The 25,711-nt window shown below is 33.9% G+C and overlaps 1 protein-coding gene across 1 annotated transcript in view; it reads left to right on the top strand.

The window, feature by feature from the left end:
- The window catches only part of LOC133182176 (conserved oligomeric Golgi complex subunit 1-like), a 33,194-nt gene extending 9,592 nt beyond the window's left edge, over nt 1-23,602 (top strand). The window contains exons 7-28 of the mRNA XM_061316923.1: nt 1,547-1,726; nt 1,821-1,862; nt 2,085-2,171; nt 2,804-2,942; nt 3,315-3,371; nt 3,500-3,562; nt 3,658-3,739; nt 4,717-4,822; nt 9,262-9,366; nt 9,502-9,593; nt 10,013-10,171; nt 13,288-13,464; nt 14,215-14,307; nt 14,824-14,928; nt 15,259-15,363; nt 17,301-17,394; nt 17,494-17,571; nt 18,281-18,357; nt 19,534-19,717; nt 21,146-21,277; nt 21,727-21,930; nt 22,959-23,602. Of these exons, the coding sequence (XP_061172907.1) occupies nt 1,547-1,726; nt 1,821-1,862; nt 2,085-2,171; nt 2,804-2,942; nt 3,315-3,371; nt 3,500-3,562; nt 3,658-3,739; nt 4,717-4,822; nt 9,262-9,366; nt 9,502-9,593; nt 10,013-10,171; nt 13,288-13,464; nt 14,215-14,307; nt 14,824-14,928; nt 15,259-15,363; nt 17,301-17,394; nt 17,494-17,571; nt 18,281-18,357; nt 19,534-19,717; nt 21,146-21,277; nt 21,727-21,930; nt 22,959-23,120 (2,523 nt within the window). The 3' untranslated portion in view covers nt 23,121-23,602. The remainder of the gene's footprint in view (nt 1-1,546; nt 1,727-1,820; nt 1,863-2,084; nt 2,172-2,803; nt 2,943-3,314; nt 3,372-3,499; nt 3,563-3,657; nt 3,740-4,716; nt 4,823-9,261; nt 9,367-9,501; nt 9,594-10,012; nt 10,172-13,287; nt 13,465-14,214; nt 14,308-14,823; nt 14,929-15,258; nt 15,364-17,300; nt 17,395-17,493; nt 17,572-18,280; nt 18,358-19,533; nt 19,718-21,145; nt 21,278-21,726; nt 21,931-22,958) is intronic.
- Nucleotides 23,603-25,711: the final 2,109 nt, after the last annotated feature.

The following is a 25,711-nucleotide window of genomic DNA, read 5'->3' as shown; positions in this document are numbered from 1 at the left end:
AGCGTTAACAAAAAGTACAAATATTGGGGTCCCAGTTAAAGTTTTAGGAGCAAGTCCATTCCCATTTAACTAAAAACCCTACTTTGACCAAACTTGCATGGATGGTGCATGGATGGTGCATCTAGTTATAACACAACCAGACTTATTTTGGATGCTGGATCTGACCTACCAGACTTGGTTTAGATGCTGGTTATGACCTGCATTGTCTGAGCTTAAAGTTTTTAAACCGGTCCATTCCCAAGTAACTATAAGCCTTATGATGACCAAATTGGCATGGATGGTGCATCTAGGGATGCACACTACCAGACAGTCTTCAGAGGCTGGATTTGACCTACATTTTCCAGATGAGTGATCAGATGAAACTATTTGGAGCAGTCCCATTCCCAGGTAACTATAAGCCCTGTGGTGAATAAACTTGCATGGATGATACTTGTAAGGATGCACACTTCCAGACATGCTCCGGATGCTGGATTTGACCTACATTTTTTAGATGATTGACCAGGTTAAACTTTTTAAAACAGGTCCATTCCCAAGTTACTATAAATCCTAACAAAACCAAACTTGCATGTATGATGCATCAGGAGATCCACACTACCAGATTTGCTGTATCTGACCTACATTTTCTGGATGAGTCACCAGGTTAAAGTTTTGTAGCTGGTCAATTTCTAAGTAACTGTAAGCCCTATGATGACTTAATATAATTGGATGATGCATCTAGGGATGCACAATACCAGATTTGCTCCAGATGTTTTTCAAGACGATTTAATAGGTTAAAAGTTTTTGAAGCAGATCCATTCCTACATGTAAGTTATAATAATACCTATGGTGCCCGAACTTACATGGATGATGTATCTTGATATGCTCAATACCAGGCTGTATCTGATCTCATTCAATAGATGAGTGAAAATTTATTGAGTATGTTCATTCCAAAGTGACCAAACTTGAATGAATGATGCATATCGGAATATACACTGCAAGACATTCTTCAGATGCTGCGTCTGACCCACCTGGATGATCTGACCTATATTTTTCAGGTGGTTGAAATAGTAAAAGTTTTTGGAGCAGGTTCTTTCCTTAGAACTATTATAATTCCTACCCAGACCAAACTTGCACGGATGTTGAATCTTGATTTACACACTACCAGAACATTTACTTGATCAATACTCTGTTTTCACATAGCAAACATTCCTCAAAGTGCTTTGTAATCTTTGATTACCTATGTTTCAACAAGGATTATGTACCATCTGTCATCATTTATATGAATCATCTGATATATTTTCTATAGGAATGTCCAATTTTAAGTTTTTAGAAATTTACTTTGAAATTATTAATGTTTTAAAACTCAAAATTGACCAAAAATGAATCAGTCATGCAATGAACCTGATGTGTCCTATAACTTCCAGATATAAAGTAACTAATTAAAAAAAACTGTATGGCAATGAAATAAACTATTACACCTTTTTATCTTGTATGGTGGAAGACTTTGACTCACTGATTGATGACATGGTGTGTTTTGTGACTTTGACCTGTCAGTTTGTTTTGGTAGATATGGAGTGCGTTGGATGAGGAGGACTATTTAACAGCAACAAGGCACTTCCTGTTGTCACGTCACATTCACACAGGCCTACAACTGGAGTCCCAGAAGTCAGGAAATCTACTCACCATGTTCCCTGTACTAACTCGACAGTGGGCGGCCATTAGCCACTTTAGGTCTACAATTCTCCAGGTATGTTTTAGGATTATTGCCTATTACTGTATAGAGGTAGATTTCTTTCTATTCATCTTGCATATCTTTAACTGAGCTGATCATATTTTGACAGGGATGTAGAAATGTTTTGAAGCAAGCAGGTGCTACAGATGAGGTATTGAGACTTATTTACTACAATTACAATTGGCTGTTGTCCTATTCACAGGCACATTTAGTATAGAGAAAATTGCTCAAACTCCTGCTCCAAACCAAGGTTTTATAAATCCACATTTATTCTGCAAAATATTTATCATGCACACAAAGCAAATGCTTTGTGAATTTCTTTGATAGTTTCCACACAATTCTGCTAATGTTAATAAAATAATACTCTTTTTAGCAAATAGCCCGAGCCCTGTGTTCTATAATTGTACTGGAAGACAGCACACCAAGACAAGTATTCAATGAGTTCCTGTTAGCCAGAACTGTAAGTAAAGAGCTTAACGTGGTCAGATATTTCCATCTGCATATTTAATACTAGATTAAACACATCTATTCCAAATGAGAAACTTTTAGTGATATTCGAATATTAAATTTTTTCTGCTTTCTAGGAGTTAAAAAGTTCACTGTGGTATTAATTCACCCAGCGTTTCTTGTCGTTTAATACAAGGTACAAAATCTCCATTTTTGGTTCGGATCAATTTTTGGTCGTTATCTTTGTTCAGTCTGGTTTGGCATTCATAAAAACATGCAACACAGCATGATTAAATTTTAAAAACGTTATTTTTGAGGACTAATAGTTTGTAGAATAATTATTAATGGACAATTCATTCTAATCAATTTCTTCCAGTTGATTTGCATGAAGATTAAGTTTCTGGTTTTAGTGAAACAAAACATAAAATAACTTTGAATTTGTTTCCTTCTAGCAAAATGTATCTTATAGAAAATAACCATACCGTGACAAAATTATATGATAAGTATCGTATCGTGAAGGAGGCGTATAGTTTCATCTCTACTGCTTTCATAAGGAAAAATTCTGTTTTTGCATGAAGCTTGTATGTTAGAGTATGATTTACTGTTATACTGCTGTTTTATAGTAGTCTGTAATATTCTGTACAGACAGCAGTACAACAGCTGTTCCACCCGAGCCAGCAGAGTGCCAGTGTGAAGGATCAGATTTCTCTAGTGGTTCAGCTGATCACCACCACTGTCCACCAGATTCATACAGTCTTCTACAGCCCAGAAAGTCCATCAGACAGTAAGTCTTGGGGGATAACTGAGAATTCAGTCATTGTTATCATCAGATATAAAGCAGAACTGTAAAAATTCATACCAGAGAGCTACAGACCCATCCATTGTAAAACCTTTGATTTATGTCAACACTTTTTTGTCACAACTTTCAGGTATTATTTGCCACATTATGTGCATTCCCCCACCTGAAGTATGGAATCCATTAATCAAACATATATTTTGCTCCTAGTCTTGTAACTTAATTTACCTTTTCAAGTTCAAAACAACCCTCTTTGGGCTTGAAATGTAATTGTTTTAAAAACTTCACCTACTGACAGCCATGTTGGGGTCATACTAAAGCTAAAGAAACTGAAGTTCAACTGTCATTGTTTCTTTTCAGTACCCTGCAATCTGCTTCTTAGAATCCTGACCCAGATTACATCTGAAAAACAGCAGGGTACGTGTGAATATTATCTGTATATGCTATCAATGACACTCAACATGCACACTGTTGTACAATATCTGCAACTTTTAAAAATAAATTATGCTCAAAATTTCTTTAATATACAATGTTATTTTTTACAGACAGTGGATTATTAGAGAATCATGGGTCCATGTCTGCCAAATGCTTGCCAAGATCTGTATTAGGTATCAACTGAGCCCATTGATTCTTGGTTTTAAATAAAATGGATGTTATTAACTTGAAGAGTAGAAAACCTAACCTAGTAACATTGATATTGTAGAATTTGTGCCTACCTTGCGGTCCCATGCAGTACCAGTGTCTGTTCAGCATCTCCAGGATAACTGTCAGCAATGGATCAACACGTAAGTAAATCTACCCAGTCAGTCAGTAAATGGGACTTTGAAATACTGCGCGTGTCCTTAAAACAATTATAGAATTGAAATTACTTTGGAAGGCAATCATATTGAATTACATGTTAAACAGTAAAACTCAGTTATAGTGAAGTCCTGCTGACCTGTGAATTTACTCCTCTTTATCCATAATTCATTAAATCCATATAAAAATTGTTTGAATATACATGTATATGGTGATTTCACAATATTCTTTTGCCTTAAAGTACAGCTACCAAAAAGGTTCTGGGAAGTATCAAATAGAAAAATTATTTTGGGGTTGGAAAGTTTTCCAATGAATTTCAAATATACATTCTTAGGAATAATAATGTCAGTTCAAATTTTATATTTTTAGATCTTTTAAACAATTTGATATAAAAAAAAATGTAAACTTCATAATTGTTAGTCTCTATGAGACTGAAATCAGTACAATATATCTGCAAAATTGTTATATTAGAGTTCAGTATTAGCAAATTTTTTTCAAGAAATTTAGGGGATCCCCAAAAAACTTCGCTAAATTCGCAATATCCGTGCACATACTAAAGTTTTGCTGTATTAACAATCCCATGTGACTTAAATCACTCTCTTTGCTAGTCCCATTGTATTATCATTTACTGATCCCGGTAAAAACCCTTTTTAACTGTCACACAGAAAAACAGTTGTGGAAATATAATATGGTTCTTAGTTCAGTGGCAGAGCTGATGATAATAAGATACATCCATACAATTATAATATTTGAGTTCTTTGTAAAGAGCTTAGAGAAAGTGAAAGTAATCTTGGGTAGTTTTTAAGTAGAATTGATGAAAAATTTTCTTTGAGTATTGTAGCAGAATATTGAAAGCTACAGGTCTCGTGACCAAAGTCCTCAAAAGTCTAAGGTTTTTTTATGTTATTGCACAGTTTCTCTCTTCATTGCAATTCTGCTCATGTAATTCCTTTTTCCCTGTCAGATGCATGAGTAATGTGACTAGTGGTGTTGGAAAACTTCTCAGCTTTGTCAACACTGTCAAACGTTTAGCTGACATTCGGGATCAAGTATGGCTATATTTAAAGCAAGTAAGTTGAGGCTTATATGATTTTTAGCTCACCTGAACCAAAGGCTCACATGAAATTTTCTGAACAAAGAGTGTCTAGCTTTCATCTGTCTGTCTGTGAAGATCAAATGTAAATGTTTCACATTTTTACCTTCTCCAGAACCACTGGGCCTATATAAATTAAACTTGTTCAAGGCCGTAACTAGGCCAAAATTTTTAGTGAGGTAAGGGATCTGGGGCCACACGAATCCCAAGTGGGTCCAGGGAAGAATCCTGATGGGGGTTCTTGGGGGGAGGGAGTTCCCGAAACCTGGGTTTTAGCAAATTAAAGACTTAATGTTTGAAAGTTTTCACATTTTGAATTTTTCTAAACTAGCTATAATGAAGCACTTGGTGAGATGATCGATTTTACAGAAATTGAACAAAAGTTGAAAATATTAATTTAGCTTAAAGACATACATAATTAATTAAAATTCAAAGTAAAACTTTTTCACTTTTCAGAAAACTCTAAAATTTTAGTGAGGCATTTGCCTCACTTGCCTCAATGGTAGTTATGGCCTTATTGTTTCTCTCAAGAACAACTGGGCCAGAAAAGATGAAACTTATGTGAAAGCTTCCTGACATAGTGTAAATTCAAGTTTGTTTAAATCATGGCCCTCAGGGTAAGGGTCAGAGAGTCAAAGAGTGTATAGTGTCCATCTGTCTGTCTGTTATGGTCATCTGTAAACTTTTCACATTTTCATTTTCTCCAGAACCACTGGGCCAGTTTCAGCTAAACTTGTTCCTCTCATAAACCACTGGCTAGAAAAGATGAAACTTATGTGAAAGCTTCCTGACATGGTATAAATTCAAGTTTGTTTAAATCATGGGGGGGGGGGGGGGGGGGTAGGAAGGGGACACAATGACACAACAGGGAAACAAAATTTTACATGGAAACATATAGGATATATAACATTCTGAAGAATTGCAGGGCCAGTAAAAATCAAATTCATATGCAAACATCCAGTAGCAAGTACAAATCATGGTTACTAGGGGTAGGTGTGGACACAATAGGGGATCAAAATTTTGCATGGAAATATATAGGAAATTAAAAATCTGAAGAAATGCAGGGCCAGTATAAATCAAATTCATATGTGAACATTCTCAAATGATGTGGATTCAACTATTATTTTTTTTTTTCAAATAATAAACATTGGGCTTTAGGTTAGGCTGATATCAAGAACCAAATTTGACCAAATGCATGTATACAAGAGGAAAAAAATTCTTTTAAAAATCTTCTTAAAAAAACAGCAAGACCACATAAATCATATTGAAGCATGTCCATAATGTGTGGATTCAAGTTTGGTTATATCATGATCCCTTGGGGCTAGGGTGGGGCCACAGTATGGGGGTCAAAATTATTTGTGTGAATAAGGGGAAAAACAAATGTTTTAAAAATCCTCTGATGAAAAACAGCAGTGCCAAGGTTACAGAGATGAGCATTGTTGCCCGTAGGCCTCTAGTTTTTAGCTCTTATGAGCCAAAGGCGTAAAGAGCTAATGCTATGGACAAACATATGCGTAAACATTTTGAATATGGGCCATATCTCAAGAACCCCTTCATCAATTTTTGTCAAATTTGTCACAGAGTATCCTTGGCCCAAGGGCTTTCATTTATACTTTAAAAAAAATAAGCATGTGACCCTTAAACAAAGCAGGGCCTAATTGACCCTTTTTGGTATTAGGTCCTGTACCCTTTCAATTGGGAATTTTGAATCGAAAAAGTGGCAAAATTTGGAAATAATGTTGTCTTATACTAAGTTTAACTGTGAATTTAGAGTTATAGTGAAGGCTTATTCCCTTTTCCCATCTTTATGAATCCTTAAAATCTCAAAATTCAATTTTTTTTAAAAAAAAAAAAAGCACTGAAAAATTCCGCAAAATTGGGGAAAAAAGAGTGAATTTTCAATAGGGACAAGGTACTTTTACTGGACCTAGATGCAGGGGTTATTAAGCCCTGCAAATGTAATTAAAAAGTAGTGGTTGCTAAAAAAATCTTCTTAAGAACCACTGGGAAGATTATTACCAAACTTGCATAAAGATGAGAATATGCTGTAGATTAAAAATTGTTCAAGGCATCACCTTGTCAGTTTATGTATCATGGGGCATTTTTATAAAGTGTGTCACAGTGACCTACTTTTTGAATTCTGCAGGTATTCATTTTCAAATAGTTTTAGAGACATATTTTGGACACTGTGAAGCCAAGGATAATCAAACCTTGTTAGTTGATGCATCCTAAGGCCTCATAGTATATCAACCAAAAAGTAGGTCACAGTGACCTACTTTTGAAAATTTTTGGCTCTATTTAAATATTTCAGATTCTAATTGGCTTAGAATCATCAAACTTTATCAGTTGAGGCATCTTGGATTCTCAGAGTATAATAACCAAATAGTAGATAATGGTTGATCTTCTGAATTAGCTCATCTGAACTTTTAGGAGACGTTGCATGATTTTGATAATGATAAGAGTCCTCAGTAAGATGTTAAAATTTTTGTCAGAAGTCCAGATCAGTTCCAGGTGTTGCTAAAATGGTCATAGCCTGAAAAACTCATGATGCTCGGATGACAGTCAAGGCCCATGGGTCTCTTGTTTTTCTAACCTTATTCATTTATTTTCTAAAAATTGTCATTAGATTATATATCAGACATGGGAATGATAACTACACCATTGATCTACCGCACAATGATATGTAAATTACAAATTCATTAAATGATACCAGCTAATGCTTCACATGTCTCACACCTAAAGGTTTTATCAATTAGATAGCATGATTTATGTTTAGATAATTAAAGATTATTGACAATAACTTTGGTAGGTACTTCATTTGGAATTTTGCATGATTATAGGGGCCATTACTTCAAGAGCTCATATGCTAGTTCAATGCTTACAGTGGGTAAACTATTTTCCTAATAAGCTTAGGACAGTTTTCACCTTCAAAATGGCTAAGAGTAATTAAAAAAACATGCCAAAGAAAAACATTAAAGAAAACAATGTAATGTTGATATACCCTAGGAATTTAGGGTGTGACAATTTGGAATTTTATAGGGCTATTCATTGACAGCTTTTTGTAATGTTTTGATTGGCCCAGAATCAGAATCAGAAAATTTTATTTAAAGTCTGATTTTCAAACAAATAACAGAAGCTCTGTAGAGCTTTTGACCGACATGATTAGTAAGACATATACATATGTACTTATACATAAAATACATAAATATACACAATACATTAGGTATGATACCTATCTAGTACACCATAAGGATTAGGATCACTTGACATCGTTAGTGGATGCACCTTGGAACCTATACATACATGTAATTTGATTTTTTTTGCCTGTTTTGGTCCAATTTCGGTAGAAATTGGTACATATGAAGACTATATTAAGATACATAATTCTATTTATTGGTTTTGATTTTGAAATAGGTGTTGTCATGGTTACTAAATATAAAAAATCTTCTGTGAAGTTCTTTCAAATGCTACTCCTCAGGACCTACAGGTTTGGTCCCTCAGTAAGACTTGGTACACAAGTTGACTAAAACAGATACAAGTAGAGTACAATAAAATACATGTAATTCTATTTATTCTTTTAACCTCACCTAGGCTTTTCTGATCACATTTTGTCCAGAGTCCATATGTCCAGACGTGTGCTAGTTAGTATGTCAGTCCATCAGTTAAATTTTAACATTTTTGACTTCTTTTGGCCAATTTCTTCCCAACTTGCCTCAATTAAAGCATCCTTGGGTGTAGAGCCACACCCTCTTTCAAGGGGAGATTTAAGAATTGGTGAAAATATGATGACATCTTTTAAAAATCTTCTTCTCAAGAACCATTAAATCACATAATTCTTTCGTTTATTCATTTAAAAAAGCATCTCAGTTATCAATTTTATTATAAAATCTCATGTACAATATACAGTTTCTGTGTAATTATTGGTCAAACAACAAAAACTATGAAGCTCTTTACTCCCTCTCTGTAACTATATATGTTTGAATTCAGTTTTCTATCAGACATCATTTTTTTTGGTCTTGTCCCTTTTGAAACAATATTTTATATTAACAAGTATATGGGGTTGGACAGTGTGAACATTTTGAAGTGTTAGATCTTTTTTTATTAATTTTAATCTTTTTATCTTAACAATGATTTCCATGTCCATTTTCAATCCATATTCAATTTAAGAAAATGAGTATGCACAAATACATTGCAAAGCCATGTTATGCCAGAGTTACAAAGATTTTAGAAAGTAATGCATTACATATACATTGCATGTAATGCACAATTTTTAACTATTAAACTTACTACTATTACTTTGATTTAAAGAATTGCATTGCAATACATTACCATTACATTTAGAATTATCATAAGTCTGCATAGAACCTATCACATAAGACATAAGTGGAAGTATTATTAAGCATTGTGTTTTTACAGGATAGCAGCATGCAGGCCTGGCACTCAGTCTGTCAGAGGATTCTGAACAAACCACTGTCCATCTGGCATGGATTTCTTCAACCACTCTTCATCAATAGGGTCAAGGTATGAAAGGAAAATCCTTGAAGAGCTATACGTGTAGAACAAATATTTCTGAAAATGTGAAATTTGAAAAATGAAGTAACCGTTACTGATTTTTTATTTTTTTCCCAGACACTTGATTATCCATTGATTTTTCAGGCATTGATTAAGTTCCAGTTGGATACTAGTACTGAGCTAACAAAGCGACAGATTACTAAGGTTGTCATGGCAATTGGCTCCACAGAAGAGGGGTATGCCTAAATTTTCTGTGTTATAAATATCTTGATGCAATCAACATGTTATATTAAAGGTAATGGTTATATGGTAAAACTGCTTTGGATATTTTAACACTGCTTATTAATATACATACATGTATAAAGTCAATTTTTTTCTGTCTGTTCTTTGATTTATAACGAACCCTTAAAATACTTAATACAACTGATATTTCCTATGTCAAACTTCTACTGTTATTGGACATATCTTTAAATGAAAACTGAAGTAAAGATGCAGATAGCCACAAAAAAATATGAATGACAATTCAACGCAGAAAATGATTGGATGAAGTGACAAAATTGTTTACAAAGACTGAAGAATGTGAGCCTATTGAAAAACATGAAAGTGTAATTAAATAGGAAAATGATTTCAAAGCATAGAATGAATCTATTTTTAGGTGTATTGCTGACACGGATCTGGCAGGATATATTTGGCAGGAATCCCCTGGAGACATTCCAGCTAATATGGCTTGGACTACCGCCACTTCCAGATCCACCTCTGATAATCCTGGAGGACTAATCATGAAAGCCAAGGCATTTACCCCCGTCATTCAGAGGTTTTTCACTGTTTCAGTTTTCATTTAACCAAAAAGAAATTGTAATTTGACTTTGGTGTGATACCTGTATATACAGTAAAACTTGTTGTGTATTCTGAAATTTTGACTTCACAAGAAAATCTTAGTCCCCTTTAGTAAATATAATTGTTTAAATGTTGTCTAATCCATAATGTTGTCTATTCTGGCAAATATCCATGGAGCCAGTGTTGTCAGGATTTGACAAGTTTTACTGTAACGCTTATGTAACTATGTAATTGTGATCTTTCAGTAATTTCTAAAGCATGAAATATGAAGGTGTTAATAGTCACATTTTAATTTATTACATGTATTGTTAAATGCTTATTTTCAACTTGGCCTTGAATTATTATGATCAGTTTTTGAACAGTTTTGCCACAAACAGTATGATTCAAATCAATTAACAAATATATCTGTCAGACTTTATAATTGATCTTTGATTTTGATCTGTCTTTCTGAAGTGATATCCCTGTCCTTCAATACACTATTTTTACCTATGTTGCCAAGACTAACTGCAGTTCTAGTGACTGCTTCACTCTCTCCATCATTCCTTCATGCTAAGGGAGCCTTTGTTTGTGTAATCTCCAATACATGTAAAACTAAAAAAATATTTTTTTGAGTTCAGGTTCTACTTTTCTCCTCTTTTATAAGTACAAACCAGTAGAGCTGCAGTCTCAACAGAGACTTCTGGCTCCATTGTTGAGCTTGTCATTTTTTTCATTCTGCTTTTGTGCAATCTTTGTTGTTTTCACTTGTTAACACTCATTAAAGATAGGCATTCCCTATCTTTACATTAAATTAGAAAGCTGGGGCCCATTTTACAACAGAACTTACGACCAAAATTTAATTCTGTTTATAACTTTCTTATTTACATTATATTGAAAATGGTTTGAATCTTTTTAAAAGGAATATTTTTACACTGGCAATTTTATACAGAATCTTGTAAGTTTGCAAAATTTTACATTCAACTGAAGTTTATATTCTTAGTCGTAAGTTCTTCTGTAAAACGTGCCCCAGAATGCTGAATTTTTAATTGCTAAACTTTGTTAGTCTTTCACTCTATTTGACACACTGGCAATACTAATCAAGCAGTCCTGGAAACCTTCTGGATACTTTTCGCCATACTAGTATTTGGATTTGAGATTCCATCTAGTTTTACAATTAGTGTAATAATCATACTTGGACATATTTAAACATTTTCAATGATAATTAATTAGATTTAATGATAGAGATAGAAAATCTTTATTATATATATATGTATATTATATATATATATATATGTATAAAGGGTTAAAATTGGGGATTATACAGTGTTGATTAAGCAGCATCTTGCCTAAAGAAAATATTTTACTCTTCCAAATATTTTCAAAATATGCTGTTTTTAAAATAGGGTAAATATTGAAAGAAATCTATAAATTAAAGCAAAAAATATCTTTTTAAGTGGCGGGCCCATTTATTCAGGGAAAATAAAGGGGGGGGGGGGGGGTTTGGTGAAAACAGTAGCATGGATTGGAAAAAGAATCATTTAAGGAAAGAATTAATAGCTACCCAAGTGGTTTTAAAAAAAGTGTAGAGTGCTCCACAGTATAATCTGGATAGCTTTAAATTTGTGCCTTATAATTTAATTTTCTTTCATTTAGAGTAAAAATAAGACAATTACCAGAGAAAGAACATTAAATTGTACAAATTAAAATGTTTTGTCAGGCAAATCGATACATTTTTTTATGCAAGTCATTGTAATGTAGGCAACATGTTATATGATACAAACTAAATTTTCTATCCAATCAAAGGATGTGTTGCAATCAAAATTTATATGCTTATGTAGGTAAGGCAGATGAAGGAGGGAGTTCTCATATAACTCCCATTTGAAAGATTTCAAAGAACTGAGTTCCGAAAACATAAGAAATGAAAGGCTGAAAATTAAGTGATCAAAAGTTGTACAAACTCTGCATTGTTTCATCTTAGTAAAAAAAAAAGGTCATCAACAGACTTTAAAAGGCATTAGCACAGAATTTAATAGTGCTACATGTATCGATAAAGAATAGCAGTGTAGGATATATTCTAAAGATTATTTCAGACACCTCGTTTTACAAAAACTTTGACAATTAAACACTGTGATGTACAATGAAATTGTCAGATCCGACACTAATTACATGTATAACAGAAAATGCTCAGCATTGTGCAATCCAAATGCACTGTTTAATCTGACATTAATTTTATTTCCCACAGTATGTGTGAGACAGGTTTCACTGTATATTTAGTACCCCTTTGAAGCCAATTAAGTTTAATCCCTATGAGTTTTAATTATTTAATCATTATTAAATAAGCAGTAGAAGGTCAGTAGTATACAGTTAACATAGAGAGTCTAGATTTGCAGCTAGCAGGCCCTTTCTATATATTTGGGGATATATCCTCAAAGAGTATGCACACTCTGTTCTTCTAATGATATTGAAGATGAATTCCATTTTATATTAAAATGTCCATTTTATGAAACTCTGAGAAGTGTGTATATTAAGAAATATTATTATGTTAAACCAAGTGTATTTAAACTTATAAATTTAATGTGTAGTCAAAAGGTGAGAGAGCTATCTAATTTGGGTAAATTTTTATACAAAGCTACAGCTCTTTGAAAATCCAATTTGTAATTATTATTTGATATATATGTATTTGTCCTTGTTTTGTATATTGTGCAGTTGGAAAATGCTTTATTTTGTATGCTTTATATTGTGTATACATATGTAAAATCTGATGAGCCTTTGGCTTAAAGAAATAAACAAACAAAACAAAACAAAAAATATATAATGTGTATACTAGTATACTTAAATAATAAAAACAGGGGAAAAATTCAAAGTTTTTCCATTGTATCTGAATTTAATCATTAAACAGCAAAAACTTTTATACACTCAGCTAGTTTGTAAGTTTTATGTTTTGAAAAGCATTTGTATTTTTGATACATGGTTTAAGAACTTTTGATCACCCCTCATCACTGCAGACATGATTTTTTTTAAACTCTGTAGCAACAGCATATAAAATGACTTTCTCATTGTCTAGTTTTGAATTTGATTTTATGAACAATTTCTTTTTTCCTTGTTTCCTTGCAGTTTGTGCAAAACATTTGATGAGAAACTACAAGGTATGGTGCAGGATTCTCTGAGTTATCTTTCCTTGTTGTGTGAGGATGATTCTGGGATGACAGGGCCTGAGCCGTTCGATCGGCTCTCAGACACAGATGCATTGTGTGGACACATCCAGACAACTTGTAAAGCTTGCTTAGAAGAGTAAGAGTTTTCATGAAACTGAATTATTTCACTGATAAAAAGTTAAATAATGGTGCATTGTCTTCACAATTAAAGGGACTTTGTCAAAGTTCCAAAAACAACAACAAACAGAAGATATTTTTTTTTCATTTTTCATTTTGGCAAGAATGCCAAAAAAATTACCCTCCATGTGAGAATTTCACTGTTTCTAAGACATATGTGGAACTATACTTGTTCAGCATAAATCTGAGAAAAGTTTACGTTCAAGACATCAAAATGTTATTTTTACATGGATTTCATATTTCTGTAACTGCATTTGTTCATAAAGTTTATTGCTGTCAGACGGCTAGTATATAAATAGACAATGTATCTCTATTGCATAATGTACAATAGAAATGGTCAGTTTTCAAGTCCCTTTTCAACTAAATCTCTTACTTTATAGATATGCAGACAGAATGTTAAGAAAGTTAAAAGAGCAAGGTTTGCCAAGAACCTTCCTGTAGAATACTGAAATTATCCAAATTCTTCAATTTAAATGGATAATTCGTTAACACTATAAGTGGACAAATTAAGCAATAAAGTATGTTTTTATTGTCATCATAGGGAATATGAAGGTTGCCACTGAAGGGAAATTTTCATGATGCTTCTTGCTTAAGGGATTATGATAACTGGTATATTTGTTAAGCTGTTTGGGTTTTTCTAGTTATACATGTGTCAAGAAATTCTTGCTTTATCTGAGATGTTCCAACTCTTCTTTTCTATTCATTTCAGGTTATTAAAGTACCTCTGTGAACATTTAAAGCTTTGGGAGAAATCATTGCAAGAAATAAAAGATGAGAGCATTAATCAGCTAACACAAGACAAGTAAGAACTGATAAAGGTGTTTCATGATACAGCATCAGCTTATCAGGTAAATACAGACTTCAGTATCTTGAACACTGATATCTCTAATATCATGGATATTTTAAAGTGATCTGGGAGTCTCAACCCTTTATTCTTTAAGTATTTTTGACCTTCAGTATCTCTAATCCTCAGATATCTCCTCTAGTTCCCATTGAGTTCAAGATGATGAATTTTGACTGTATAGCATAGCTTCATTAGGGGTGTTATTGGAAGGAAAAAAATTGACGGGTGGGGAATACATTCTACGGCAGGGTTCAACGCTAACGGTAGCCGGCTAGCCAAAGACAACTGAAAGTTGAGGTTGGGCTGCTAAACAATTCAAAGTCTCTAGCCCTGTGATATATTATGCTTTAAAAGTTAGTGTCTACTCCTGTATGGTGTGGGAGGGTCTTATAGTTGAGTCAATGATTTTACATCTGCTGAGATATTCAAGTCTGATCCTGTGTCTTTTCTAACTGTTTGTTTGGAATGTCATAGAGTGCTGCTGGTGGGCAGACTGTGTTCTGCACTGGGGGACATGGTACCGGCTCTGCAGCAGTGCATTATGGGTAAATCTGCAATCCATGGAACAGATAGTCACAGGTAAAGTTTTAGATTTAGTTTAAAATCTGTTTTATAAAAACAGTAGTAGTAAACATAGAAGTTAATATGCTTTTTAGGTCGTTTGAGTCAATATATCTATGAGTTGTACATAAATTACACATTTACTGATGTCTAGAATCTACATTAACATAGACTATGACATAGTTTATTGAGTCATGTCACTTAATCTTTTTTTTAAATTAGAAAAATTCCAATTACTTGGGGGTTGGGGTTGGGGGGCATAAGTGTTTCACAAACATCTCTTGATTTTTTGTTTGATTGTTTTTTGATTACTGTAAAATTCTATTTATATATCTCTTAATATGATAGGGGACAGAAGAAGCCATCTTCTCATAGTAGCAGTAAAAGTATAGAGAATCCTGAATGGGTCCGGACAAAAGAGAGGCTGTGTAACTGTCATAGAGAGGCATTCAGGTAACATTCACCCAGTCAGTATAGAAGCAGAGGATACAGAATTATCATAAATAGACACATTTAATTTTCTTATTTCTAACAGGTTATATGTAACTGTCTAAAACAGATATACAGTATACATGTGCATTATATTCAGAGGCTGTATAATTGTCAATTGTTAGACATATAGGTAACATTTATATTATCAGTCTTTGTACAGATGCTTTGTAACTCTTGTAAACTGACATATAGGTTAATATTCATATTGTAAGTCCATGGTCAGATGCTGTGTTACAGTGTTGCTCAGAAATAGTCTGGTGACATTCACATTTTAGTCTTCATTCAAAAGCTTTGAACCATCACAAATGAAGAAGCACATTACAATTATGCAGGGAATCTATATTCATGGGCTGTACAACAGACATACTTTTCAAAAATTTTAACATTGGTGATAACTTTTGAATGAGAGAAGATAGGATGTTCATATTTGACATGTGCATTACCTGTGACAAGACCTTTCCGAATGACCCACTGACCTTGACATTTGACCTACCGGTACTTTTCCAACATTTTAACATTAGTGAAAACTCTTGAATGAGAAAAAATAGGGTGTTCATGTTTGACATGTGCATTACCTGTGACAAGACCTTTCCGAATGACCCACTGAACTTGACATTTGACCTACCGGTACTTTTCCAAAATTTTAACGTTAGTGAAAACTTGTGAATGAGAAAAGATAGGGTTTTCATGTTTGACATGTGCATTACCTGACACAAGATCTTTTTGAATTTACTACAGTTTTTGACCTCATGACCTTGAAGTTTACAGTACAAAATTTTTAACATTGGTCATAACTTCTGAATGAGAAAAGATAAGGCTTTCATATTTTACATGTAAATTACCTACCGGTATCAAATGACAAGACCTTTGAGAATAGGATCAATTCTGACTTCATGACCTTGATTAAAGGCCTCTGAATCAATAAGCCATTATATGATTAAATACCCCCTCTATATATAAATACACCTGGTGTATTTATATATAGAGGGGGTATTTATATCACTTTGATCAATCATATAACAGCTTATTGATAGAAATTCAGAGGCCTGTACCTTGATCTAGAAGTTTGATCTATTTATTTAAAGTTTTATTTTTGGTCTTAACTTTTGTTTTAAAAGAGATGGGGCTTTCATATTTTTTCCCAAATTAGCATTACTTGTGATGAGACCTTTCAGATTGTATTATATTTGACCTCATTACCTTGATGTTTAAGTTTGATGCAGTTTAAAAAAAATCTTGGCTGTGACTTTTATTAATTCAAATATAAATCTTTTTGTTTGATGGACAGACAAGATAGAACATACAGACAGAACATTTACAATATGCCATAAATAATTGCATCACAAACATTAAGACAACGGAAGCTGGGGACCACAATTCTTTGAATTTGCTTGTTTGATTTAATACTGCCTCTTAAGCATTTTTTTTTGTAAGAATCCATAGCAAAATTTAATACTGCAGTGTAACCTGAATCCTTGTGATACACATTTAGATCCAACTTAAGTAAGGACACTTCTGAAAAGTAGGTCATTGTTTAAATGCCAAGGTGTACTTCAAAATGAAATAAAATGCTATGCTAATTAGTACAATGATGTTCTAAATACTAGAAAACAAAAACATTATCATAAAGATGGTATTTCCTGGATATCCTACTTTCCATTTCATTGGTGCTGACATTTCATTTAAAATTACTTTAATTTTCAAATAAGAATGGGTTCTTAATTTCAATTACAACTATGTAGATATTGTAATCATGTAAAATATGGAGCAAAAAAAAAAATCTGCATGTAATCTAATTGATATGGATAGAGAGAAATCAATGTACATGCAGTATTATGAAAAATACAGGCAAATTTCAGTGACTAGAAATGAAAACTTTAATTTGGACTGTCATTTAGAATTTGGGTGGACCATTTAACACAGACTGTGGTGTCCAGATTTAGAAATGCAGTTTGTTCCAGAGAACATAGGAATGCCCTCATTTACTGTACAGTGAGTTCTGTAGTACATTTAATTTTTTTCTTGCTAAATTTTACAAATAAATGAAATTGTTCTCTATCATGACCACAATATGATGAATGTTTGTTGTAGAGATGGGATGAGGTCAACATAGAGGAAGAAACAGAAGATGGGAAAAAGATCAGCTCCAAAATCAGGGTTCCAATGCAGGTAAAGAACTTGTAATCCTGGAATTCTTACATAATAGATTTAATTTTCTTTACTTCCATTTGACTTGTATGTTTTGCATGTGTTTTATAGGGTCTCAAGTTTGTTATTTTAATTTGATTATATTTATTTTTCCAGTCTCAAAATGTTGATTCTAAGAACAGAATTTTGATTTATAAACTGGGGATGTTCATATTTTCCTGATGGCTTTATTAGCTCACCTGAGCCAAAGACTAGATGTTCTGATCAAAGTGTGTATATGGTCTAACTACCTGGCTGTCTGTTACCTTTTCAATTTTTCAACATCTTCTTCAGAACTATTGGGCCAGTTTCAACCAAGCTCGATAAAGCATTCTTAGTAAAGAGGATTAAATTTTATCTATCTAATGAGGAGTCATCCTTCCAAGAGCAGTTAACTGTTAAATGGTAAAATTATGATAAATCTTCTCAGCGTAAACAATGAGCTTGAAGAAACAAATTCAACTCAAAATTTCAATATTTCCAAATTATCTCCCCTTGAAAATGGATGTGGCCATTGATTTAAGAAATCAAACAAATCCTTCATCTAAGGATGCTTTGTTATGTAAACTGGGGGGTTTAGTCATAAATACTGGAAGACAAATATGATACCCTTACCTCATCTTACTTTTCCAGTAAATCTTGGACCTCTTATGGTTAATGTAGTAACTGTGTGTTTGATTGTACTATACAGGCCTCCTGGTATGTCCAAGATCTGCTGTACAGTCTGTGTCGAGAAATCAACCGAGTGGGAGGTCATGCAGTGCAAAGGTATACTAACTACTCTCATTTAAAAGATATAAATTAAATTAATTATGATAAATTGGATGTTGACATTTACATGTAATTCATCTCTCTAGGTCATGCTTATAATTAATTAGGGCCCTTAGAGATCTCTTGTCCGGAGCATATCTTCTCTCTCCTTGGCCCAATCTGGCTCATACTTCACCCACAGAGTGTCTTTGGGTAAAGGGTGTGCAGTGACCTTGAACCATGTTTCTGGGTCTAAGGTTAAGGTCATAGCAGAATTATATGAAAAATCCTTGTCTGGAGCATATCTTCTCTCCTCTTGGTCTATTGTGGCTCATACTTCACTCACAGAGTGCCATTGGTCAATGGATGTGCAGTGACCTTGAACAAAGTTTCTAGGTCAAGGGTCGAGGTCAAAAATAGCCTCTCTGTTTAAGATCTTTGTTCGGTGCATAATTTCTTTCCCATAAGTCCAGTCAGCCTCAAACTTTACCAGTTGACTTAGGGTACGGAACATTTGTGATTTTCCTTCCATATTTTGATAGAGGATATGCAACAATTTTCATAGAGGATATGCAACATTCATGATTTTTGTGCCATTTTTTATTATAACAAGGATGGCATAGAAGCCCTTTAGACTCAAACAACACATCCCTTAATAGTACACAAATGTTTTTCTTCAAAGTAAACCCTTTTCAGCTACCTTACATTTTCATGTTTGTTACTGAAAGCGGGGCCCTTTGAGATGGCCACCATCTCAATGATATCTAGTTACTCATGTATATAAGATTTATTAATATCTACACAATAATATTTATTCATGAAATGGTCCAATTTAGGTAATTAACCGGTTTTAAAAACCTGAAATACCAGTACTTGTAAATCTGGGAATTCATTTTTAAAAGGTAGCTGCTTGGTGGATAACAAAAGAATCAAATATTTGAATAGCTATTATACTGTGGAATCATTTTAATTTGTGGGGGTCGATGTTTGTGGGCAAGCAAAATTTACCTGGTTCATGGGGACATAATTTCTTGGGAACTAGTTTATAAAGAAGATTCAATGAGTCAATTCTTTGACTAAATCCTCATTTGTGGGGATGTAAATTTGTGGGTAAGGGTGACCCATAAAATCCATGAATACTGATTCCCTATGATTCCATAATAAGCAAAATAATGTAAATATGTTTTCTTCCAGGGGAACATTGCAACAACTTGTCTTCAAAGTATCAGATGCAGTAATAAAATGCTTTGAAGAGGTTATATCTAACAGCAAGAAGAATGACAAGGATTATCTTCCCCTGACTCAACAGAGGGCTCTTCAGCTCATCTTTGATATGAAATTCATCTTGCAAATCATTCCCAGGAAAGATGACACTGTGGTATGTGTTATTATTCCCACAAAGTTGTACAGGGATATATTAACCTGGCATGTGTGTGCATCTGCATCCCTAAGTGTTGGGGACACAATTTGTAGAATACTATTTTCATCTTTCAGTCTCAGGTCTTTTACTGAAGAGACAGATAACCAGGGGCATATGCTTGCTCATTTTAAAGACAAAATGTGAAAGAACAAGGGCAAAGTTTCATTGAGTCTTTAACAAGTGTTGTTGACATGAATGCTATTTGATCTTTTAGTCTTAATCTTGCCTTAAGATGTGGTAGATGTAAAGGAAGCAGGCCTATTCATTAGAGGTTGAAAAGGTCAAAGTTAAAATTAAAGTTACTGCAAACTTATTACAAAGATATGGTATCAATATGAAGAGTACTAATTTATCTTTTAGACTAAAACATGCTACAGAGGTAGTAGGTGATACAGGAAGCAGGCTTATACATTAGAGGGACAGAAGGTCAAAGTTCATAGTTTAAATATGTCATTGTTGCAAATAAATCATGGACACGATTTAAAATTTCTTGACCTTTTAGTCTCATAGTTACAATAGAGATCCAAGGTGACCAGAAGAAGAAGCTATTGATTCTAGGATCTAAAGGCTAAAGGTGGAGGTCAAAGACTGTGATAAATGTACACAATAAAAAAGAGTACTTGTTATCAATTGACCTTTCTGTCTTGTTTTACAAGGGGAGCCTATGAATTCTGGGACAAAAAGTTTAAAGGACAAGGACAGTGTATTCATCATGTCTAGAACACTATATCAGTTCATAATATGAGTAACTGTGTTCTTTGAATGAAACCATGTTGTGAGTGGATTTTCAGTTTTAATTGTAGTGTTGTTCTTAGCAATCAGCAAATCCCAAAGTTTGTTTAAACAGCTGATGTCTACCTATTATCATCAGCCCGTAATTGTGCTGTACACACACAGTTGGGAAATCATATGCACTTAATTTGTCACAAACTGGTCATTTATAAGTACATGTACAATATATTCATGTGTGGTAGTATTACCTTTAACAACATGGTTGGCGGTTGTAATACATTTTACTTGAGGTAGAATAACCAGCTGATAACGGTCCTGCATTTTACAATTCTAGATTTACACAGCTGATAACGGTCCTGCATTTTACAATTCTAGATTTACACGGCTGATAACGGTCCTGCATTTTACAATTCTAGATTTACACAGCTGATAACGGTCCTGCATTTTACAATTCTAGATTTACACAGCTGATAACGGTCCTGCATTTTACAATTCTAGATTTACACAGCTGATAACGGTCCTGCATTTTACAATTCTAGATTTACACAATTGCACAGAATTTCTTACCCGCGGACCAAACAGAAAATGCAATATGACCAAGTAGAAATAAATACAAAGTTTGTGCTGCTTCACCTTTTTGTTGTTTATTTGTAGGAAAGTAAAACCTATCAGAAGTCAGCTGCCAGAATTATTGAGACTCTGGAAGAAAAAGTTGACCCCTTTGACCTTGATGTCTTCTCCCCCTATATGCAATCACATTTAATGAAGCAGGGACAGAGATCAGCAGTAAGGAATATAACGGGTTATTTGAGTGACAGGCGAATTTAGTGATTTTATCCTAAAAAAAGAGCATTTTTTTATTAGTGTAATCAATTTTATGTGATTTTGGAAATAATTTTTATAATTTTCTATAAAAATATTTCTCATTTAATTATTAGACCATTGCTAATAATGCCAAAATTAGATGGTTGCTAAAAATTCCTGGTATATGATAACAGTAATTCTATAATAAATATTAAGAGAATAATGTAGTATCAGTAACTAAGGCATATGGATTTTTGATTTCAAAATGAATTTGGATGTTTTGAGAAAAAAATTGTGCTTACTTTAAAATTTTAGAAATCATGAGGACCAGAGGAGAGAAATCTTGAATTATTGCATTTTAAAATTAAATCTTTAATAGTCATTTTAGTATACTGCAACTTTTTACTACATATGTAGTTTTTAATTTCCAGGTTTTATATGGAGCATTGACATCGCTGGATCGTCTGGGACTCTTCAGCATGGGGAGACCAGTTCAGTCTGGTCAGAGTGAACAACATAATGTGTTACCACTCACTTCGTGTCCTGGCCGGTTCACTCTACTCCCCATCAGTACACAGCCAATCAGATCGTCTATACCAGCCCCTGTTATACAACAACCTCTTTATAAAGCTAAGGTATGACCAAGCTTCATACAGTAAGATGGTCATAGTGAAATTACAGTAAATATATTAACATCATCAGAGACAGCAAAAATAATGTTTCATCTGTATTCCATTAAATTAGTTATCAGCTCATTATTTTCTGGTATTTAGTGAAAAGTTTAATATCTTTTTTAATCAGGAATTTCTACATGTTAATGTTCATTATATCAAACATCCTTTGTTTGAAGCAAATTGTGAAAATAACTGAAATATCAAATGTCAATTACCTGTTACAAAGATATTTATATAATCATTTCTGATAAGGATTTAAATGACTTGAAATAAAGTGAGTGTATAGAGTTACCAATGTCTGTGTAGTGTATAGGGTTACCAATGTCTGTGTAGTGTATAGGGTTACCAATGTCTGTGTGGTGTATAGGGTTACCAATGTCTGTGTGGTGTATAGGGTTACCAATGTCTGTGTGGTGTATAGGGTTACCAATGTCTGTGTAGTGTATAGGATTGCCAGTTCTCTGTAGTATATAGGATTACCAGTGTCTGTGTAGTGTATAGGGTTACCAATGTCTGTGTAGTATTTAGGGTTACCAATGTCTGTGTAGTGTATAGGGTTACCAATGTCTGTATAGTGTATAGGGTTACCAATGTCTGTGTAGTATTTAGGGTTACCAATGTCTGTGTAGTATTTAGGGTTACTAATGTCTGTGTAGTATTTAGGGTTATCAATGTCTGTGTAGTGTATAGGGTTACCAATGTCTGTGTAGTGTATAGGGTTACCAATGTCTGTGTAGTATTTAGGGTTACCAATGTCTGTGTAGTATTTAGGGTTACCAGTGCCTTTGGGATTTAATTTCATGGATGAAGAATTGATGAGTAGTTATGTATATGAAATATTAAATTTTGTTGTGGGCATGAATTCTTGGGTCTTTTCATACCTCGAAAACAACAAAAATTAAACTCCCACCAAAATTAGTGATTTCACAGTGTTGTAGAACAATGGTAACATATTGTCTGTCACCCATTCCAATTTATTCTGTTAACAGGCTTCAGACACAGGCTCCCACTCACTGACTGCGAAGGCAGCGGCAGTCCTACCACAGACCAGTGCCATACAGAGAGAGAGCTCCTTCTACAATAAACTGGGCAGTATGTCCAGCATGTCCGAACTGTCCAGCTGGTTCTCCAACATTGGCTCCAAGTCTTAATGCTGTGTTCAGAGATATTCCCAATACTGGCTCTAGAATTGCCATTAACTGTGATTATCTGTAATTTAAAATACAGGACTTGTTTTATGGCCCTGCTTTGAAATGATTAGGGCTTCATTACAAACATTAATTATAGTACTTTTCTTGCAAACTTTGCAGAGAAGACTTTTTCTTCTTATTATATTGATGATTTAGATTTCATGTCCATTTCATGGCTGACTGCTGAGGTATCGATACAATAATACTGTCAATGTATGATTTAACCCAGTAATACTATATGATTGTATATTACAATTCAGATATTTTGTTTATTTAATAGTATAACTACTGCCTTTTTGTATGAGGATGTAACTTTATTTTTGATATTGGACTTTAACCTGTTCATGCACATGTTGAGGAAGATGTGAATCAATTAGCATAATGAAATAAGTCATTTGAGTTGAATGTTTTAAGCATTTAAAAAAAAAATACTTAAGAGTTAATTACGTTTTGTAGTTTTTTAGCTCACCTGAGCTGAAAGCTCAAATGAGCTTTTCTGATCACCCATTGTCCGTCGTCCGTCTGTCTGTCTGTCTGTCCGTCCGTCTGTAAACTTTTCACATTTTCAACTTCTTCTCAAGAACCACTGGGCCAATTTTAAGCAAAATTGGTACAAAGCATCCTTGGGTAAAGGGGAGTTTAAATTGTTAAAATGAAGGGCCAAGCCCCCTTCAAAGGGGAGATAATCAAGAAAAGACAAAAATTGGGTGGGGTCATTAAAAAATCTTCTTCTCAAGAACCACTGGGCCAGAATAGCTGAAATTTATATGGAAGCATCCTAGGGTAGTGTAGATTCTAAATCGTTCAAATCATGACCCCCGGGGGTAGGGCGGGGCCACAATAGGGAATCCAAGTTTTACATTGAAATATGTAGTAAAAATCTTTAAAAATCTTCTTCTCAAGAGCCACTTGGCCAGAAAAGCTGAAACTTATGTGGAAGCATTCTGGGGTAGTGTAGATTCTAAATTGTTCAAATCATGACCCCCGGGGGTAGGGTGGGGCCAGAATAGGGAATCCAAGTTTTAAATTGAAAATTGTAGTAAAAGTCTTTAAAAATCTTCTTCTCAAGAACCACTTGGCCAGAAAAGCTGAAACTTATGTGGAAGCATTCTGGGGTAGTGTAGATTCTAAATTGTTCAAATTATGACCCCCGGGGGTAGGGCGGGGCCAGAATAGGGAATCCAAGTTTTACATTGAAACATGTAGAAAAAATCTTTAAAAATCTTCTTCTCAAGAACCACTGGGCCGGAAAAACTTAAACTTATGTGGAAGCATTCTGGGGTAGTGTAGATTCTAATTGTTCAAATCATAACCCCTGGGTAGGGCGGGGCCACAATAAGTACTACAAGGGGGTGGGATTAGGTGAAAAACAGTAAGGCCAAAGTTACTCAGGTGAGCGGTGTGGCCCATGGGCCTCTTGTTTTATTACTTGGAGGAGGCAGTTGTATACTAAAATCATACAGATACACATTATAGTAGTTCTAAGTGCACCTTAAAAAAAAATGACATAATTACATGTGCTTTATTCATGCATTTTTTTTTTCATTTGCCATTCAGATATTTTTGAGTTCATTCCAGAAAACAATAAACATTAATAGGTCATCTTTACAAAAATGTTCTTATTCAAGAAATATGTTTGGATTTGATTTATTTTTAATTCAAAATATTTCTGAGACAGATTTTTTTTCCTTCCCCAGGAGAAATGGAAATATTCCTGGACCCACTCTGAATTTTATTTGCTCAGTTATAGATATGCATCTTACAGTTTTATTTACTGAGCCAGTGAAAAATGTTTCACAGATATACAAATGTACATCCATTTCACAGCAATGCATATTGTTATATTGAGCACAGTCATAAAAAATTGATGTTTGACTGCAGAGATATTGGTCCTTTTGATGAGATATTGGACCACTTATGTCACACTCTGGGTGGAATCAGCTAAATCTTGCCTGCATTTGTTGGTGTTCAACAGCAACAGAATTGACCAAGTTTTTACCGCAGTGCAGGTTAAGGAAATTTATATCACAAAAGCCAGCACAAGATACATCTATGTCAAAAACAAGAGACCCATGGGCCACAACGCTCACCTGAGTTACTTTAGCACTGCTGTTCTTCATCAGATTTCCAAAAAGATTTCTATATTCCAATGAAAAATTGTGACTCCATGTTAGAGCCCCACTCTAATTCTAAAAGGCACTGTATTTGCACAACATGGGGATGCTTCATTATCTTTACATGTATATAGGGATCAAATTTCACATAATGCATGTATACAGGAAAAGAATTAGCTTCTCCATTATTCGGGCCTTGCAATCATGGAGAAGCTAATTCTTTTCTGTATACATGCATTATGTGAAATTTGATCCCTATTTTAGTTAACTAACCCACAGTGCATAAATTGAAAAAGAAATTAATCCACTCACTTTTGGAATGTTTGCGTATGAATGGTGTAAATGTAGTTCCTGAGACGATTTTCATGTATCCTATATCGTCCCATGTAAAACTCTGATCTCCTACCCTGGGGGCCATGATTTGAACAATATCGAATC

The sequence above is a fragment of the Saccostrea echinata genome, unplaced genomic scaffold, assembly GCF_033153115.1.
Source record: "Saccostrea echinata isolate AGI-Se365-2 ecotype Australia unplaced genomic scaffold, CSIRO_AGI_Sech_v1 ptg000009l, whole genome shotgun sequence".
Classification (NCBI taxonomy): domain Eukaryota; kingdom Metazoa; phylum Mollusca; class Bivalvia; order Ostreida; family Ostreidae; genus Saccostrea; species Saccostrea echinata.
The sequence above is the reverse complement of the archived record's forward strand: the minus strand, read 5'-3'. Positions and strand labels throughout refer to the sequence as shown.